Genomic DNA, 20,135 nt, shown 5'->3' with positions numbered 1-20,135 from the left:
TAGGATTTCAAAATCACCATTTGATAGCTGTTGCTACAAATTTCATTCATATTCAAAAATAAAATTCAGTTTAATCAGTCACAAGTAACAAATTTAAAACATTCATGTGCAAGACATTCTTGCTTCCCCTATATTTTTGTGCCATTAATGACGTGACATATTTTCATCCCAGTGATAGTTTAGTCACAAGTCACAAATTTGAATTTGTAAATATTTTGAGTGTCTATACAGAGCAATTTATTTAGGGTAATGTTGGCAATGATATGTCAAGTTATATGCATCACAAGCTACTGCATTTAACTCAACCTGCTTAACTTTGTTCTTACCTGAATCCCTTCTCTCAAAACACTGGATTGTTCCTGAATGTATATTTATATAGTCATCAAAACAACATCCATGTGCAAGACATTCTTGTTTTCCTATGTCTTCATGCCAGTGATGACATTTTCTTCTTCTGTATGATAATCGAACTTCACAATCTTCGTCAGCAATAACTATGAACACAAATTTCGATTTGAGATACCAAATATATTCTTATAGAACAGTGATCGTGAACCACTGTCACAAATTTGACGCTCCAGAAGTATGTTTACCAAAATGGAAGTAACTAATTTTGTTCGCCTATTTTACAATAAGTTGTGTAAAGGGACTGAAATCTATGAACAGGGGAATTTTGAGGAGACTAACACCGACAGTCCCCAAACTAGTAATAGAACTTAAATAAGGAAAATCGGAATGTCGCATCAGTGCAATCTAACTATAAGTGAACAATCATGGTGAATCGCATATACTGGTGTGCAGATACTGGTAACATTGCTGATATAATGTTTATAAATTTCATAATCTATCTTATTAAACTATACAAAACTAAGATACATGTAAAATTGAAATTATAGCTTCATTACAAAAATAAAATTTAAATTCTAACTTTTAGGTTTTCCATTGGACTTAGAACAAGTTCTTGATATTTCCATCCCAGGTATTGGCAATCCTCTGGACATCGATGACTCAAATTTCCAAGCATAATAGTCGACTATCAGACAATACCAATAAAAAAAAATCTTATTAGATAGCCGGAGTTATCACATACGACACTTCTTAATAAGATTCAATCAGACATATTGTATTGATGAATAGAATGGGTCAATACGGCATCCTGTTTAATAATTTTAATCCCAGAAATTAAATTTGCTCAAGTAAATTTTAAATATGAAGGCAGACTTTTATTTTCACAAAACAAAGATGAAGTCATGTGGTGTAAATAGCAGATATTCTCATATGTACTGGACTAACCCACCAAATTTGTAGACTTGATTGGCGTTGACACCTCCTTTACCATTGGTGCCACATGCAGCAGACGACCCATGTTTTGTGTAGGTTTTTTCAGCATTAGAACTAGTGTAACAAATTCCACCATTTTGAAGAGCAAACACAGAATATCCTCGACTATAAGCAAACTCAGCACATTCTTTAATAGGTTTTTTTCTTGATAACAAATCTAATTCAAGAAAGTGATCGACAGGTGGCCAAATAGCTTCATCCGAAGGATCATCTGCCCAACAACCTAAGTTTGTCCATGCACCTGTCGGAAAGAATCAAAATAAATTATATATATACAAAATTTTGACAATGAAATTACAAGGTATCAATTGATACAAGGAGAGATAGCGGAATGAAAAAGAATTTCTGTTAATATTTGCAAAAAAGGTTTTGTGATAGCAATGGCCTAACCAAAATGATTTCATCCTGGTCGACTAGCATGGATGATTTGTCCAATATAAGTCATGAACATAAAATGGAAGTTGCTTAGCCTCTGTTTCCAGAAAACATTTTTTAAATGCTACATATATCATTTATCAGATGGCACAAAAATAGATTAATATAACCGTTGTGTGGTATATGATTAATTTATATCTTTCTGTTTAGTGTCCTTAATAAGACCTTTGATGTTTGGCACGATTCACGTCATATTAATTTACAATTTCATTATAGTGAGATCAAATCAATTTATGATACCTGGTGAGAGAAGACAATTTCCATCTTCTGCAGTGCATTGGATTGGAAGAAGGTACGTAACTGGAACATAGAAAAAAAAAATTATAATCTTAAATAAAGTGCATTTTGAAATGTACTGCATGAGGGTACTACAAGTGAGGATTTTTAATTTGGATATTGCTGTCCATTAGGGCAAGACAGAAAAATCGAAATTATTTTTTTCTATGTTTGGCAGATTCGTTAGTTAAGCACTAATGCATACTCTATTTTTATCGATTCTTTTTTCTTCATTGGGTCAATGAACTCCTTCTCTCTCTCTCTCACTTTGAAGTGGATACGGTACACATGCCAAAGACAAAATGCCATGTTTTTATGATATACCAGAGTGCTAGTATGCTCATAATGCACACAAAAATAAAGTAACATCAACTACAATAGTCATAGTGGGGGTATACCAGATTTACAGAATGAGAAAACCGATTCATGAAAACTGATGGGGATCGCACATTATTGCCCCTTTTTGGCGATTAGAAGCTAATAATAAGCCAACCCCAAAAAATAAGGTCACAGATTGGGTACAGACGATCGGCTTATTAGCTGGAAAATATGGTAACTGATACATTCTTCTGGTAAAACAAATAGCTGAATAGATGCTGGCAAAAAAAGCTGTTTCAATCAATAGCTTGAGAAAAGTATTCACCATCTGTATCATTTTTGCATTCTGCAGCAATTTCAGTGTCACTAGGAAACACAATTTCATGTTCTGGCATATGCCATTGTCTCAACTCTGAAAAGTGAGTATGATATTAGAAGTCGTGTATACACTTTTCCTTAGTCTAATGATATTCACAATAGGGTTATTTGTGGTCATGGTAGTTACTTTCCAGTCAAAGAATACACTTATTACTTGGATGTCTTCTTTCAAGAAAACAAAGTTTAGTGAATAAGAAAGACAAAAAAGCATTTAATATGTTACATTGACACAAATATTACAATCTTCCATGTACAACATAAATTTGACTTGAGATCTTAAAAAATTTGTTTGTTCAAAATATTATTCAAAAGTTTCAGCTCAGTGGTGAAAATTTGTTGGTTTTTAGACCAACTTTTAGTACACATTGCATCTAGTCACAGCAGCTGGTTGTAATATTTTGTACAACAGTCGAAAAAATGTTACAATGAATGAATGAATGAATGTATATCGTGTATATATATATATATCTCAATTTTCTCAGTGTGCTCTAATAATGATATAAAAGCAGGTTTATACATTATACATGCCTCGTTCACAAATGACAGGATATTTCAATGCACAATCATAAGTTTTATGAGCAAAATGAACCCCAAGTATTGGATTAAACACAATGGCAAGACAACGAGACTTTAATCCCTTTTCTGTTCTTTTGTATTGCGTTCCATTTCTTCCTACTATAGTTGTATTAGCCAACAAATTAAAATCACTCCAACAAGTTTCTGAACATAAATATGATAATAACATATGCTATATGCTAACCTTGAATCTTGCCTAAACGAATCTACAACGATTGAGACAATCAACTTTTTAAGTGTTGCAAAAAATCAGCAAAGTAACTTATGGTAATGTACAACTTCATTGGCGCAATTTATTATTGTTATCTTATGATCTCTGATCATTGTTCAGAGCAATATTATGAATAAAACACTCATAAAATACATGGGATTGATATATTGTTGCTGTCAGTGTACCAGTAGCTGGTTTCAACTCTTCTATTAGCACTTTTTCCAATCTAGTGAAGGGTTCAATTTTGATATAAGTGAGCAAATGTGTATAAAATATATTTGGGAATTTCTATTCACTGATTTTGCTTCATTTGTTTATTAAATGAATGTTAGTTACCTCTTGGTAAATAAGACAAAGAATCTGAAAAACAGCAGCCCATTGCATGTGATTTAGCTTTTGTGACGCCAGAAAATCCACAATTTATTCTATCACCAATTGGGATATTGCAACAATTGTCTGAAGAAAATAAATAAAATGGTTCCAAGTGGGCACTGCATTAAAGACTACAGAAAAGCTATTTATTTTAGAGCTAAGAATATTATTTTACATTTGCTTAGTAATGAATTCCAAAAGCAAGCATACCAGCAAATCTGTACACTTGATTCGCCAATACGCCACCCAGTCCATCACTCTGGCAATGCGTACTTGGCCCATGTTTTTTATAAGAAGTTTCTGCATTTGCACTAGTCCAACATTCTCCTCCATTTTGCATAGCAAACACAGAATATCCTTGATCGAAAGCATATTTTGCACAATTTTTAATTGCATCAACTCCTGTATCATATACATCTCCAAAGTTGAAATCCATAGGTGAAATTGCTCGATCAGTGTTGAAATCTACCCAACAGCCCAAAGTGTGCCAATTTTCTAAAATATAAAATATATTTAGAAAAGGTGGAGATTAATAATAGAAATTCTTCAACATTTATGTGAGTAATATATATATTTGAGAAATTTTCATAATGAATTGTAACATTTACCTCTTATTTTATAAACTTGATTTGCCAAATATCCACCTTCTCCATCATTTTTACATTCAGATGATTCTCCATGTTTATTATATGTAGTGTGAGCGTTAACACCTGTGAAACATGATCCTCCATCCTGTAGGGCAAATACAGAAAATCCCATGCTGTCTGCATACTCTGCACATAATCTGATGGCATCTTTTCTAAGCTTAGGATTCCCAGAATCAGTAATAAGATTTGCATCAGCAGATGGAATTGCTCGATCATTTTGGACATCCTTCCAGCAACCTAGATCTGTCCACCAACCTATAATATGTTATAGTAAATTTAGATTTACCTAACATCGTCAGTCAGTCAATCGTTTATCCCAAAAACCATGTGTATAAAAAACTGATACAACAAATAATGTTATATACGTGGCCTGAGTCGTGAGAGACCTAGAGAGGTGTTTAAACAGCGATAACTACAACACTAATATCTTGATGTATCATTACAAGTGAAAATACTTCATTTGATACTAATATCGAATCATACGCAAAAATATTGAGAATGTCACTATCATCACAATAAATAAAAAGCAAATGATAGAATGCAAAATTCTGATTCATGAATAGTTCAATAGTTCAGTACAATAAAAAAAAATCACAGGATGATAAATATTTCCATCTTAATTTCATAATTATGCCAGGGGAGAGGAAAGTCGATTAGTCGGCTTAATCATATGGTGTACCACAGTCTCTTGTCTGATTACCAGGTCATATTGGGTATAGGATTAGATAGCCAATTGTTTGTTTTCAGATGCATGAACTTGATGGTGGAGAAAGCGGTAACCTACCAATGGTTACATGAACAACCCCACAGCGCATATAATTAACCCTCGTATTATTCAAAACTGTGAACCAACACATGTGTAATCAGAGGGGTAATGGCAAGCCTATTCCCAACTTTTGGCAGGATGTGGCGGAGCAATTTTGTTTGTTATTGTGAGATTCTAAGGGAGCAAAGGCTTCATTACATATACTTGCATAATTCAAGTGGATTGAATACAAAAATATTACCAAGCAAGTGAAAAAAATATTATCTTCTGAAGCTTTGTTTGTGAATAGTTGGATCTTCAGAACCATTCAATAATGAATATAATATTGAAAAAGTAATTATGACACATTTTCAATAACTCTATATGAATAATTGATTACCAGAAAGAAGCTATTAGACATATATTGCACTCAATGACTTGACAATAAATTGAAAATACAGGCAATACAAAAACTTTAGAAACATACATATTTCACTTTGGTATTTTACCTGGGCCAATTTCAAATATATAATCGCTGGTGTGTCGAGTTTTATGGACTTTGCTCCATATAAAATCACCTGGATATTTTTCAATCTACAAAAACAAAGTTTTCATTTAAACGAAACAAATAATCAAAAAGTCTGCGTATCAGATACATTAGCTATAATTTTAAATGAGCCATTAAGGTAATTATCATTTGAATGGCTTAAAAGCGACCCTCATTGCTAGGCAGCAGCAGCATTTTTTATATTGAGCCTAGTCATATTAGTCAGCAAAGTTTTGCTGTGTTCACACTCATCAAAGCATATTCTAATCCCCAGATGTCGATAATTCGGCATCTATGGGAAATAATTCATAATAGTTCTCCTCATTTATCTGGTTCCTGTCACTAATCTATTGTTTTCTTCATGATTTTGCATTTTAAGTTAATTTCTTGAATAATTGTTTCTTCCATTTCTTTGCTGCTTGAATTTGGCAATAAGGTGTTGTTAGCTGGATAACGTGGATGACGAGTTTTTTATGAATCTGGCATCAACTGCTATGAGTCAATGTTTTCTGTTCTTTTTTTTTATGTGTGTTTATTGCAATATGAAAATAAATATCTGAATCTGAATTTAAAGCAGTATGATTTACGCCATTATTTATTCATGATATAAAAAAAAATAAGTGATGATGTAATCTTACAAGCTGCTTCAGCATGCTAGATATTTCAATTGCTTTCTGTTTTGAATTGATTTCAACTTTTGTGGCTTCGAGTTCTTTACAAGTCATGTCAGAGGAAACATAATATTCATATTTTCCACCAAAATGAAACCATTCTAAAACATATTATTAATAATGAAAATAAGAAAGTGAAATAATATTGGGTGACCCAAAAATAGAGCTCAATTACTTCTAGGAAAATGGAAAATATTTCTTTAACACCCGAACTTCGATTTGGGTTTGATTGTACCCAGCCTAGCTCAACCTGAACAAAAAGGATTATAAAACAGAACAATAAGTTTATGGAATGTACAGTTCAGTAATCAAAAAACACAAAGTCACTGGATACAAAATGTATTCAATGCTATGACCTTAGAAGATCAATACAAACGCACAGCTTGTTTTCATAATAACGCAAAAAAATTCATGGTATCCAATTTATTCAACCATTTATTTATTATTTTTTATTTGGCCTGATTTGTCATTATATGACCATATTATGGAAATTTTAATATGACTGGTTCAGTACTTGTGTTGATGATTTTTTTAAATCTTTTGGAATGTTCCATCATTTGAATCAATATTTTTGAGTGGGAAAAACCAATCAACTAATACTAATATCTTCATGGAAACATGGGCTTTTCGAATAATTCTAATTGTTCAAAATTTCGACTCGCATACACAACTAAAAATAAGTTCATGGTTCAGGTGACGCATAAACAACACTTTATAGCTGATTATTTCAGTTCATTGGAAAATATATTGCTTTGTTATTCAAGTATGGATTGATTGAAATCAATTGGTAATCAAATTGTATCAAATAATATTTGAAGCATTTACCTCCTCCTGCTGAGTTTTTGCAGTCTTCCAACATAAATCCCAATCTCATAGTCATCCAACCATGACCCGTTAAAGGATAGACTCTGAACTTCTGACAATACAGTGGCTCAGACAAATAATTCACAACTTTTGTGATTTTATCAGTGTTACCTTGGTATACCTGTTTTGAATTATACCCTTTGATTAAATTCTGCAAGAGTGAAAGTCGCCCCTAAAATTCCTGCATTATAGTCAATTTTTTGTTTCATAGAATCGCTTCCGTTGGTGGAAAAATAAATTACTGATTAAGTTTGATAGCAAAATCAACACAATGCCGTGCATTCTTAAGTATGTTCTATAGAAATGTGAAATCTAATCACTTGTGAATAATATAATACAAAATTATAATACTCTCGAGGCCCAATGAAAATCTTTAAAGAACCAAAATCCTGATGATTTCTATTTAATCTTTTCTAACAATATTTCAGGATGGTTTATTAGTGTCAACAATTATTCATTTTCTAGATCCCACCTTAAATGATTTGCACAAGAATAGAAATATTACACTTTCTGCTAGGAATATTGTAATGTAATAGAAATGTTGCATTATTGTGCTTCATTAAGCTATTGCCTGAATGGATATATCACTTATGTGTACAAGCCAATATGCTATTCAGTAAAGTGTTTCTTAGACATTTGTTACAGCTTTCTAGAATATTCCTGACCAAATTTATGAAGAATGACAAATGTGAATAAAATGACTTCTGGCCTCAAGATTACAAAAATATTTTTATCCAGGAACAGTGGCTTCAGTGCATTCATTTTTATTATACCAGCACCACTTTTGGTATTCCACTGAAGAAAATACCTTTTCTTGTCCATTTTCAAAAATGGAATTTCCATCACATGAAGCTTTATATGTTGTAACCCATTGTTGATATCCACCAGCACGTCCAATTGTAACAATCCCAAGCACTACCACAGTAAGTTCAAAATCAAATTCAATCCAAGCACCCGAATGATCTGAATATTAAAATGAGTGGTAGTTTTTCACTTTTTGCTTTATCATACAATATTGTTTTTGGCATATGGGCAGGCAGGCCATCAGTGTTCCAAACGTAAAATTCATTTTTGGTATTAAATACTTATACACTAAGCAATGAATAAAAACATTCTTCGAGAGTACTCCCCGGAAACTGATAAAAATGTAAGAACCAAAAACAGTTTATATTTACTTACAAAAGCAGTGAAATTCGCCGGTTGAGTGTATTAGATGATTAATCGACTGCTTTGTGAAAATTTATAGTCAAATTTGTAGCATTAGTAATATTGAAAGAATGAGTTGAATGACGAACACAAAGTTATCAAATTTTAGAAAAACAATACACCACTTTGTCACAGACAAGCATGAGATTGATTTTCAGGAATAATTATCTTTTTGGCGTACACAGAAAGTTAATAATGCTTATTAAACAATTTAATGTACATTAATGTATGCGATAACAGAAGATATCTTACTGTATTTAAGAGCCCAGCCCCATTCATCGAGTCTGGCACTAGCTCCATTAGCATTAATATAGTCTTCGGAAGCACTTATCAGGAAACCAGGATATAGTTCTGAAGCTAGTCTTGCTTCGCAAGTAACGGGGATCTTAGAGGATGCATATGTGTGATCATCTAAACAAATAAATGAACTGCTTTACTCTTTACTGCAAAGTATTTGATCTACCATGAAGAATTTTATCAGTCGTCTTGAAAAATTAGTTGCTGTTTTATAAAGTATCATATATGAGATATAAGAAGTGATCAGTAGGGCTGGGAATGGATAAACATTGAGTGAACATTCTGCCCAGAAGTGTTAGCATATAGCCATTTTCGGGAAGTAGTGACAAAGCCTGTAAATTTACGATATTTCCTCCCATACTGAATACACACTCTGATGGTACACTAGTAGGTACATAATACACACAACTCCTCATTTTATCCTCCCGCCAGTATGGACGTATATTAATGGATCCTGCCACAATCCTTCACCCCGAATACAACACACAAGTCCTTAGTGACAAATAATATTAAATGTAAACAACAACAGACTCTTAAGACATCTTAACAAGGAATGATTAGAAATAGCATTACGCGCTCGAAGAGTGCGACGGGAGAAAGGTTACACGCATGAGCGAGTTGATTAGAGCGTTACATATAATAATGTAAGAGAAATGTTAATGTAAATTTCAACTAAATTTCAACCGGTTAATGATTAGAGTGTTTTCCCTGCAATTCCCATCCCTAATGGTCAGATGTTAATATGCTGAATACAAAGTTGATAATACTAACATAAGTTTTAAAAATAAATTCAAATATTTTCTAAAAAACGTTTAGGTAATAAATTACTCTTTCACAAAAAAAATTTAAATTAACCATAAATGTCAAGTTACAGAAAGTGAGGTGCAGAAAATATCACAAAATTGAAAAATCAAACTTATGTACAATAGCCATTGTTTATAAAAAAGTCTAATGAATGACTCTCTGCCATATAACTATATAGCCAGTATTGGTGTTCCGCATCTCCCTGCAGCACAACCATTGGATTTTTTACAATTCAATGTAATTTATACGTCTAGTGCATATTTTCAGCATGGCTAAAAATAAACTACTTATTACTGATATCACAAGAAGAACTAGGCCCTACTCTAAATTGAAATAGACGCTCCATAGGTCCAGACTAGCAGAGGGACAAGAGGTGTATTTTCTGGTCCTTGGGTACTCAGGCCCTTCCATGGAATCTGTACTCTGTAGAGCAGGGCTACTCAACTAGCGGGCCGCGGTGCGAATCCGGACCTTTCGAGTGCTAAATTTGGACCGCGGCCGCTTTTTAGGGTTTAGGCTGTTGATAAGCGCCAGATGCTTCCAGTCACTTCTTTGCTCCTCTTTTTATATTGGCCTTTGGTGGTGAACATTAGCTTGTTCTTGTAGCTTATATGTATTCCATATAAATTTCTCACGCGTGTCAACTCACACACTCGGCTTCACAACTGAAGCCTTGTCATACCGACACCGAAGTGTGATATTAAGCATTGCTCTTGTGTTTTGTCAAACGATGCATTTGTAATTTTGTTCCATAGCTAAAATATATTCTTCGAATGACCGGACCCCAGTAATTTTTAAAGTTTGTGTACGAACCTTCGATGAAAATAGTTGAGTAGCCCTGCTCTAGAAATCTTTCTTAATTAAAATATAAATTTTTTGGAATTTTCTATCGACCAAATTAACTTTTATTCATGTTGATGATCAGTGCTTACTGCAGACACCGAAACCGTCGACAATCTTCTTTATGACAGTGTGATGGCTAAACATTATATTTGCAGTACCATAAGTTTTTGTTAACTGCTCATACTATGACACAAATGGCTTATAGTATGCTCAGAGTTTGATATTTAAAAAGAACATCTCAACAGATTGTCGAATACTTAGAATAATCAACACCAAAATATAACTACCGGTATGTCTCTCAGAGATTTTTTATTTGATGTCAACACGGTCCGGTGATTATCTTCAAAAAAGTATGTTAATGTCCCCAATTCGTCTTCCAATGAAAGACATGCAACAACATTTAACATACAACAAACACAATCATGGATCAATTGATATCAGTATCGTTGTAATTTACCTGGGAAGTTGTTCACTGAACATTCTCCATGTATAAATTCCATTCTCATGCTCATCCATGAGTGAAATGTTAGAGGAAAAACTCTAGCCGTTCGACAAGATAAACTTGCCGGAAGAAAATTTACAACTTTTGTATTTCTATCAAAGTTTCCCAGGAACACCTAAATCAGATATGCAACCAAATTAATTAGTAGTAATTAAATCAGTTACAATTTTTCACTTATCCAGGGGGGAAAAAATGATGAGGAAGTGGACCACGTCCTTTCATCGGCTCGACGATGTGGTGCATCGTGCTAAGCATGAGGAATATGATCGCCACCGCAACTCTGATTACACTGCGTGGGTTCGCAGGTTGGAATCCCATGCGGGGATGGTTATGTCGAGAGGATTGCTGGACTCCTCGCCATAGTAGGGTGGTTCACATAACCTATGGTCGGTTATGGCTTCCACCACCATTAAGTCCATGCTTCCGAAACAAATAACTGGGTAACTCGATGAGAGGCCGGGGTGCGCCATAGGATTAGGCTGGCCTATCCATTCTCCTCCCCCGGGATAACGATGTAAACAATATAAAATAGGAACTAGAATTTTTTGAAGCACACTATATTATCTTCAATTTGAACCTGTTCTTAATCGTTAGTTATTGCTATAATATACATAAAATGTTATTAAATGTGTCTGATCCTCTGCCATTCGGATAGAAGGATAACCATTCCGAGTTCTATTGCAATGCTTGTTTATACTTGATTAATGATTCCTTTAAAATATTTTATACTAGGTTGCATGATAATATAATTACTCAAAAATAATGGAACACTAAGTATGTTCAACTAATATATTTGGATTCTATGAAACTTTTAAATTTTGTGTTGTGTTTTATTAATATTTTTTCAAATTTGTATCAAACAATAAAATAACCCTATGAAGTAAATTTTCCAGATGTTTAATGAAATCAGGTTCTGCTAACCTTGTCCACATTATTATCCTTCACATAAATTCCGTCACAAGCAAATTTGAATGAAGTTACATGCTGATCATACATTGCACGACCTTGTGTAACAATTCCGTGAACCATGGTTGTTCTCTTCAAATCAATTTCAACCCATTGTCCAACATCTGAATAACAATAAAATAGTTCAAAAGTGGTGTGTCATGGAAATCAATAAAACTTTGAAAAAAATTATACAAATGACCAATATTGTTTCTCTATTAAACTATATTTATGATTACTTTTGATTAAGTTTTATCAAAATTTTCTTATGTTGCAATAATTTTCACTCACCACGGCTTAGAGAAGCCCAACCATCTGTAGAATCGAGATAGAGACCTTCATGGCTATTCAAACTATAATCTGATGAAACACTAACAGTATAGTCATATACAAGTGCTGATGTATATTTCAATTCACAATTGGTTCCAAGATGTGATGATCCTGACATATTTTAATATTATTTATCTTTATATGTATGTAAAATATATTACCGGTAATTACAAAATAATGGAATAAAAATGTGAAATTTGAATGCCAAGCCATTCAAACTTGAGAAAACTAAGACAAAGTCTGGAAGGCTATTGAATTGAAAAAACAGTTGAATATTTTAGTTTTGTTGATACAGTCACAAGTTCTGTAAATGCACCAGCTCAGATCAATGAGGATAACACAAGTAATAGACATAATTTATATTACTAACTTTTCATTATCAGAATACACCAGCAAAAATTGGCCACAAATTGGTCTGTTGGTGATAACATAATTTTAACTGAATTTATGCAATTCAAGGAAAATTTTTTTTTATAGAAATGAAACGTTACTTCTGTGCTTAATGGTAACTGTTCAACGTTTTATGACACATAAAAACTTATTGAAAACAACATGTCCATGACACTTAGCCTAATATTAGGAAATATTTTCAAAGTACAAATTTAAAATATATTTTTCCATTTCATCCAATCCAACTTTTATAAACCAATTGTTAGCATTGAATAATGTATCACTGATTTATAGGAACATCATTAATATGTTAATTAGGATGGTTATTCCCCCAAAATTGTGACACTTCAATGAAATACGATCTCGAAGCAATATATAACAAACTTTTTGAAGTAGCTTCATGTAACGCTCTTCATGTATTCTTTCATACCGATACTTACCGTACATATTGAAGGGTAGAATATGTGAAAAATATTACAACCAATTTTATATTCAATTTTTTCATTTTGACCGCTTTCACCCACAATTATAAAGTCATTCTCTTGACAAAGTAATATTTAAAATACATAATTAATCACATGAACACAATTTGAGCGTAATCGAAACTTACCATGTACATTTTCCATGGGACAGTCTGCATGGATCAATTCCATCCTCAAACTCATCCACCAGTTATAGGTTTGGGGCAAAACATGAGCTCTTTGACAGGGTAAGCTCACTGGAAGGTAATTCACAACTTTGGAGTTACTATCAGAGTTGCCTGGAAATATCTGAAATCAGATGTCATACAACTTACGGTAAACTTGCACAAAATCATAATATTTGATATGACATTCACAGTGCTGTGAATCTAATTATGAAACATTTAATAATGATCAATAAATATTTCTATTATAAAATTCATAGAATAAAATAAGATGAATCTTGGTTTTCTATTTATTAACTATTTCAATGAATATTTTGACTCTTAGCATATAGTGTTCCAAATTTCACTATTAACAAGGTACTGAAATACATATATCATTAAACACAGTCCTAACAGTAATGGTACAAAAACTCTTTAATCATTCAGTATATAAATACATATTTATTCATTTATACTACTCACTTTGTTTTCAATTTGTGAACACACATAATATTTGAATTCTATACAAATCACAAATTTTGGGCCATGCATTGTTAATATCTTTAAAATAACCCTATGAAATAAATTTTCTGAATGAAATTAGGTGAGACAAACCATGTCAACATTATTTTTCTTCACAGTATTTCCGTCACAAGAAAATTTGAATGAAGTCACAAATTGAGCTATTGTTGCACGTCCTTGTGTAACAAATCCATAGACAATCACTGTTTTCTTAAGATCTATCCCGATCCATTGACCAATACTATCTGAATATTAATTAAAACAAAATGAGTGGTGGAACTCTAAATGAGGTATTCATGCCATTAAGTCGAATCACACGCTCATCATGACTTGAGTTCGATTATATAATTTTTTTTAAATGTTGTATATTGTGATAAATTTCACTCACTCGTCTTGGCAGACCAACCATCTGCAGAATCAAGATATGCAGTTTTAAAAGAATATCCATAGAAATCAGAAGAAAATTCAAAGTTATAATCAGGTACAAATGCAGATGTATATTTCATTTGGCAGTTTTTTTGGGGTCGTGATGCACCTGTAATATTATTGTATAAAATACTTTGTACAGATTTTAGAATGTAAATGAAAGTATCGGTGACAATTAAATTCATTAAAAAAAAAAGTTCAACAAGTCACAAATTGTGTTTATACGATTCTAAAAAAACTAATTCATCATGAAAAATACTCACGTTTCCACAGTACCCCATCAACAGCAGCGCACACCTCTTTAGCATCTCGAAGTTTGTCATGATTCGAGACAAGCATGATGCATGAATTGTTTATACTCATAAAACCAGAATCACAAACTCCTAGTTCGTTTATAACACCTACATGATTGGAAAAGGATTTACATTATACTGTAAACCGTTTACCAAACAATTATTCGTACAACATAAATCAGCGATGTGTAGATAGACATGTTGAGTGACACTAACATACTAAAGCCAATATTCCCTTTTTAAATCAGTAACTTTGAGTAATTTCAGGGGCTTGGTAATTTTTGAGTGGTGAAAGTCAGCCCGCAGGTTGAAAGACATGATTTCAAACTGAATAATCTGAAAATTTTCTAATAAATATAGTAAAGTTACATACGCGGAATTATATCGTCAGAATAATATAAAACGTTGTTGTTATCCGATGCATATAGTCGTTCACCATGTACGTACAGGTGAGAAATTCCTCGAGCGTCACCAATCTACAAACAGAATTTACCGTAGATTTCATCAAAAGCTTCTAGTAAAGATTTAGCAAGCACAGCTTCATTCCAAGAAAACTTCAAGCCAGTACATTGACCAAACTAAATTGTGACATCAAGAAATTGATTAATCTAAAAAAATTCAATTCAATTATCTCACGATGTCATATGCGAGCTTACACAGAGCCTTGTTCAAGGTCAAGTGCAGAGTAATTCTATAATAATGTGTTTTCTTGAAATGTTGTAACTCAAATAAAATTATTTGAATTTCTCATTGCATAGGTTAGACATCATAATATGATTTCACATGAAAGCTATCATTATCGCTCTGTTTATACATTAATCTTTCATTCAGATCAATGTAAAATATTTGAGTTAGTTCCTTATTATAATTTTTATTTGTATCAAAAGCTGTAACAGTGCGAGCTTTTACATTCGTATGCTTGATTGATATTGGGTAGAGTCCATACATGTACACTAAATTGTTTTCGACTGATATAGCAGCGATTCTACCACGGCCTTGTACTCGAGAGAAGTGTAAAAAATGTTCAGTTGCAGACGTTTCCTGTAATATGAATTAAAGTGAGTTACAATTACTCTGAGTGAAAAGACAATATCTATAACTGACATTTACAAAAATAAAGAAATAGTTACATAAATCGTAACAGAATATGCTGTGTATTGTGCATGGTATTAAATATGTGCATTCATCGGGCTATGGTTACAGTACAAAAACATATTATTACAAAAGCATGAATATCCTATGAATATTACCAGTGTCCAGTCCAGCCATGCTTTCAGTCGATCTTCCAATGACCAATTGTTTGTGGATGTTTTAAACTCTTCTAAATAGTTATTGAACAAATTTTTACCAAATTTCAACAAATCATTTTCTGATATATCGATGTAATTTTCTAGTAAAATCTGATGAGTTGAAACCTGTAAAAAAATAGTGCCATTCAGGTGGAAGCTTAAATTAGATATATGTCACCATGCAAATGTCCTCAGGGATGACCCTTTCAACATTTTTGGATACAAGTTGGCTTAACTCCTATTAGAAAAAACCAGCAGTATGAATTCAAATGCATGATTCCCCATTTTTTTGGAATGTTTCATAGTGAACAATGACTATTATCATATAGAGAAAAACTGATGTCTCACAAATGTTGTGTCCCACTTCAATTGTATGAACTACATATAAATAGATTTAATATCATGATCATAGCATGAATTCCACCTCATATGCTTGCTTTAATCATTAGCCTCACAATCTATACCGGTATTCAGAATCTTGAGAAAAGAGTGAGATGTGGAAAAAGAAAACATGTAGGGGTAGACCAAGTGTAGTACAAGTGGGATACAACATTTGTTGAGTAAGGAAATTATATCTGAATCAAATTGCAGAACGGCTATTGTCTATATTCCCATCATTTCAATGAAATAGATGTTTTTCTGTCCAATAACTCCATAAAAATCTTCCTGTAGTGAATCATTGCAACAATTCTGTAGCTTATTTCCACGCTTCTGCATCTCAAGTTATACAGGCTGCTTTTAATAATTGATACTGTATCTCATAATAATGGAACAATTGTCAATGGATTTTTATGTATTGCTATAGCTGAAAACAATCTCGTCAAAATTAAATTGACAAATGTCATATTACAAAAAGATTCAAATTTTATTAACCCATGCACAGTGAGAAATTGAGAGCTGTAAAATGAGATACTTATAATATGTCTGATTGAACATAAGTCTGAATAAAAACTTCAACATCTTTGAATTAGGAAAAACCAGCAGTATGAATTAGAATGCATAATTTCTCTTTTTTTTGGTATGTTTCATAGTGAACAATGACTATTATCATATAGATAGAGAAAAGTGTTTGGCAAAATTTAATTGTCAATATTATCTTGTGCTGAGTCATAGTTATAGAATAGATTAGTCAAGTAATATAATAAAAATAAACAAAAATAATCAGCACACCTTGCATATTTCGTGATACCAATTAGCATTTACATAGGCTTCTAACTCTTGTTGAGCAAACACATCACTGTAGTTAAATGGTACAGCAGGAGTAACTTGACAAGCACTTCTTTGCTCTTTTCTCCTGGATATGTAAAAATCATATTATTATAATCAAATAAAAAAGTTTTCAATCAAGGTTGAAAGTAGAATGTAATTTTTTATACAATTGCTGTCAAAACAAAAGTTGGATAAAGCAATCTTTTTAAATATGGGAAGAAATATCAGATAAAAGTAGCAAAAGACTATTCAATGTGTTTTAACTTTAGCAAGTACTGTTTAACTAAATAAAACCACTCGTGTACAAATTTCATTGTAAGCGCAAAAAGTTTAATATTAGTAATTCGATATATTCAATTTTCCCTTCCTTTTTCTACATTAATAAATATATGTTGTTTAAATATCTAAAATGCATTGACCAAAAATGCAGCAAAACTACTGTTATACTTACGTTTGTAACCAGAAAAGAAAACCTCCAATGAAATTTTCTTTTCTTATTCTATAAAAATTTGATGATTTTGATAAATCAATCACATCTTTTAACACATGAAATTGTGTTCCTTCAACCTCGATACTTCTTGCTACAAATGGCAGAGGTATGGCAAATAGGTGACGACAGTCATCATGACTCCACCTGCAAATAAAATGTCTGATATCAAATGGTACGATTTCACATTAGAATCTTGAAACCATAATTACAGTCTTGCATGTTTGCCATCTCATATTTTTATTGTACAATAATGTAGTACATTTTATACATAATCTACCCCGAACTGTAATGGTCTGGTAGTGCTTGACTATTCAATTGAAATATGCCAACTCCGCATGAAAAATTTGAATTCATGTATATGTTACCTGAAGTACACCACAGTACCAAAACCTTTTCCTCCAATCAATTCAAAAACAATATCTGGATAATGTTCACGACTAAGAAGAGCCACATCAATCCTCTGGGTCTGACAACTTGATCTTTGCCACAGACTGGAATTTCAACAGCATTGATTATTACAGTATCATTTGCTAATTACTTTTATTTATCATAGTAACAATTTATCATAAACAAAGAACTATACAAATCATGTGGAAATCTTGTGAAATTATAAAGGTCTTGGGAAGTAAGGGCAGGCATCTCGTTATAGTGCTTTCCTCTATTTAAGAATTGAATTGTCTTTGCGACAATTACTCTCTATGGACTAAGAAAGAAATTCTAAAAAAACACCACTAAGTGGTAGGATGCACAAAAATGGAAGTTCAATGTGCATGCTGACTATGCAAACAACAGGCATTAGTAGTTGAATGACGTGCGACCAGAATTTCTAACCACTCACACCAGGGGTGACTGGCGCCGCATTACGTTTTTGTGAAAGGTCTTCAGCGCGACCAATGAGACGACGTCTATTATAACTATAAGGTGTGTTGAATTTTAAAAAAAATAACTCTATATAGATTGTTTTGTTATTACTTTTCGATCTTGATCGGTAAGTATGTTGATAGGCATTTGTCTGTTTTTTTGTCTGTTAGATGCACGCGATATCTCACGAAAACGAGGTTGAATCTGCTCCAAATTTTGCATGTGCATTCATCAAATCGCGTCACGCCCAAAACTTTTATGAACTACAGCTGGAAGCGAGGCCAGAGCGCTTGGGTCAATACGCCTTTCTTTCGTAATTAACTATAGATATATATATTTATATATATAAATTCTGTTAATTATGTTATATTCGTCAATTTTTCGTCAGTTTGGTCATTTCCAACAGGCATCCTATTGTTGATAAGCTGTCACGCCTACAATTCTCCCCTTTTTGCAAGAAATAACTAATTATTATTTATTTATCTATTTTTTTATTCTTGCGGAACTGTGCGTTTAGTCAGACTAGTGCGACTATCTTGAGCTTTCAGGCTTGCGGATAATTTTAGACGATAAGTTACGTGCGGCACAAACCCTGTCACGCGGGCCGCACGCAACCCGCGAACAATTTTACCGTATAAAAAAAAAACATTGGCAGATAGCTGTATTTATTGGCACAACATTTTTAAGTTTTTTTTAGCTATTCCAACTTAGGTTGGGATTCCGAGATTTAAACCCCAAGTTATAAAATTAGTAAAATTTATAGGTGACAGAGGAAATCTGGAAGGAGGATTTTCTTGCCCACAACGGCAAACCACAGTGTCTGGTGTATTTTCAAGTAATATATGTCACGAAAGAATGTAATTTGAAGCGACAGTACAAAACCAAATACGAGAAAAGATACGGAAAATACCACGGTACTTCTCGGGGAGCAATTTTAAAATAACCAGAGGCTTTATATATCTTCATTGAAAAAAACATGCACCATAACATTAGGCCGATTTGAACAGTAAACTCTCATTTTTTAATAAATTTAAAGTAAGTAAACTCGCGATATTTTGATCCCTTTTGGGTTTTGTCCGACTGCGGCCTGCGAGATCTCAAAAGTTTTTGCGGATCTTTAATCTCGCAACCTTGGATCACCATGAGTTAGACGAAAATATAGCGACAAAATATCGCTTTACATTATCTGTCCTCATAGTTATACTAAATAAAAACCACATTACAGCATCGTGATATGCTGTGACTGTAGTCTTAATCACAAAGAAATCCATCTCCCACCTCCAATTTAAAAAAGAAATTTTCTCGTTTATAACACCGGTAATCTATTTTCCATGGCTTTTCTGTTCGACGGTGGCATGAATGCTAAGGCCTCTGCTTCCGCTTCCCTAACTTAAACGATCGAAGTTGTAAACGTCTAAGCAATATAGAACAGCCGTTTCCTCTTACAGCGGCTAAGCTCATATGAGAGAATATTTACGCTTAATTTTGTGCTCGGTAAACTACTGTTAATATCGCTCTTAGCTCTTTGTTGACGTTATCGCCTGATATGAGAGAAGCGAGAGAACCTTCCAGCCGTGACGCAAAGTGCGAATTCTATAAATAGCGTGGATTTCAAAATCGCCTGTCAGACGTCTAAAAATGTCGACTCAGCTCAGACAGGAAATACTCATTCATAATGACTTATTGTTGGTTAAGCATGTATTTTCAGTCATATATACTATC

General features: G+C 32.9%; 2 protein-coding genes across 2 annotated transcripts in view; both read right to left on the bottom strand.

The window, feature by feature from the left end:
* LOC120348022 (uncharacterized) overlaps positions 1 to 2,778 on the bottom strand; it is a 63,924-nt gene extending 61,146 nt beyond the window's left edge. Inside the window, exons 1-5 of the mRNA XM_039418133.2 lie at positions 2,696 to 2,778; positions 2,017 to 2,076; positions 1,298 to 1,582; positions 929 to 1,033; positions 327 to 494 (exon numbers count right to left, since the gene is read on the bottom strand). Of these exons, the coding sequence (XP_039274067.2) occupies positions 327 to 494; positions 929 to 1,033; positions 1,298 to 1,582; positions 2,017 to 2,076; positions 2,696 to 2,765 (688 nt within the window). The 5' untranslated portion in view covers positions 2,766 to 2,778. The remainder of the gene's footprint in view (positions 1 to 326; positions 495 to 928; positions 1,034 to 1,297; positions 1,583 to 2,016; positions 2,077 to 2,695) is intronic.
* A 481-nt stretch (positions 2,779 to 3,259) lies between these two features.
* Positions 3,260 to 18,047, bottom strand: LOC120347843 (uncharacterized). Its single transcript, XM_078117619.1, has 22 exons — positions 17,918 to 18,047; positions 17,514 to 17,696; positions 17,024 to 17,147; positions 15,815 to 15,979; positions 15,348 to 15,605; positions 14,938 to 15,040; positions 14,535 to 14,672; positions 14,234 to 14,380; positions 13,939 to 14,090; positions 13,309 to 13,468; positions 12,270 to 12,419; positions 11,955 to 12,103; positions 10,989 to 11,148; positions 8,840 to 8,998; positions 8,190 to 8,344; positions 7,343 to 7,502; positions 6,485 to 6,618; positions 5,809 to 5,893; positions 4,516 to 4,809; positions 4,118 to 4,402; positions 3,872 to 3,991; positions 3,260 to 3,468 (listed from the first exon to the last, which is right to left on the bottom strand). The coding sequence occupies exons 5-22, from the start codon at positions 15,510 to 15,512 to the stop codon at positions 3,260 to 3,262; spliced, it is 2,925 nt and encodes a 974-aa protein (XP_077973745.1). The 5' UTR covers positions 15,513 to 15,605; positions 15,815 to 15,979; positions 17,024 to 17,147; positions 17,514 to 17,696; positions 17,918 to 18,047.
* Between the last annotated feature and the right edge of the window lie 2,088 nt (positions 18,048 to 20,135).

This window comes from Styela clava, chromosome 11 (genome assembly GCF_964204865.1).
Source record: "Styela clava chromosome 11, kaStyClav1.hap1.2, whole genome shotgun sequence".
NCBI classification, from domain to species: domain Eukaryota; kingdom Metazoa; phylum Chordata; class Ascidiacea; order Stolidobranchia; family Styelidae; genus Styela; species Styela clava.
The sequence above is the reverse complement of the archived record's forward strand: the minus strand, read 5'-3'. Positions and strand labels throughout refer to the sequence as shown.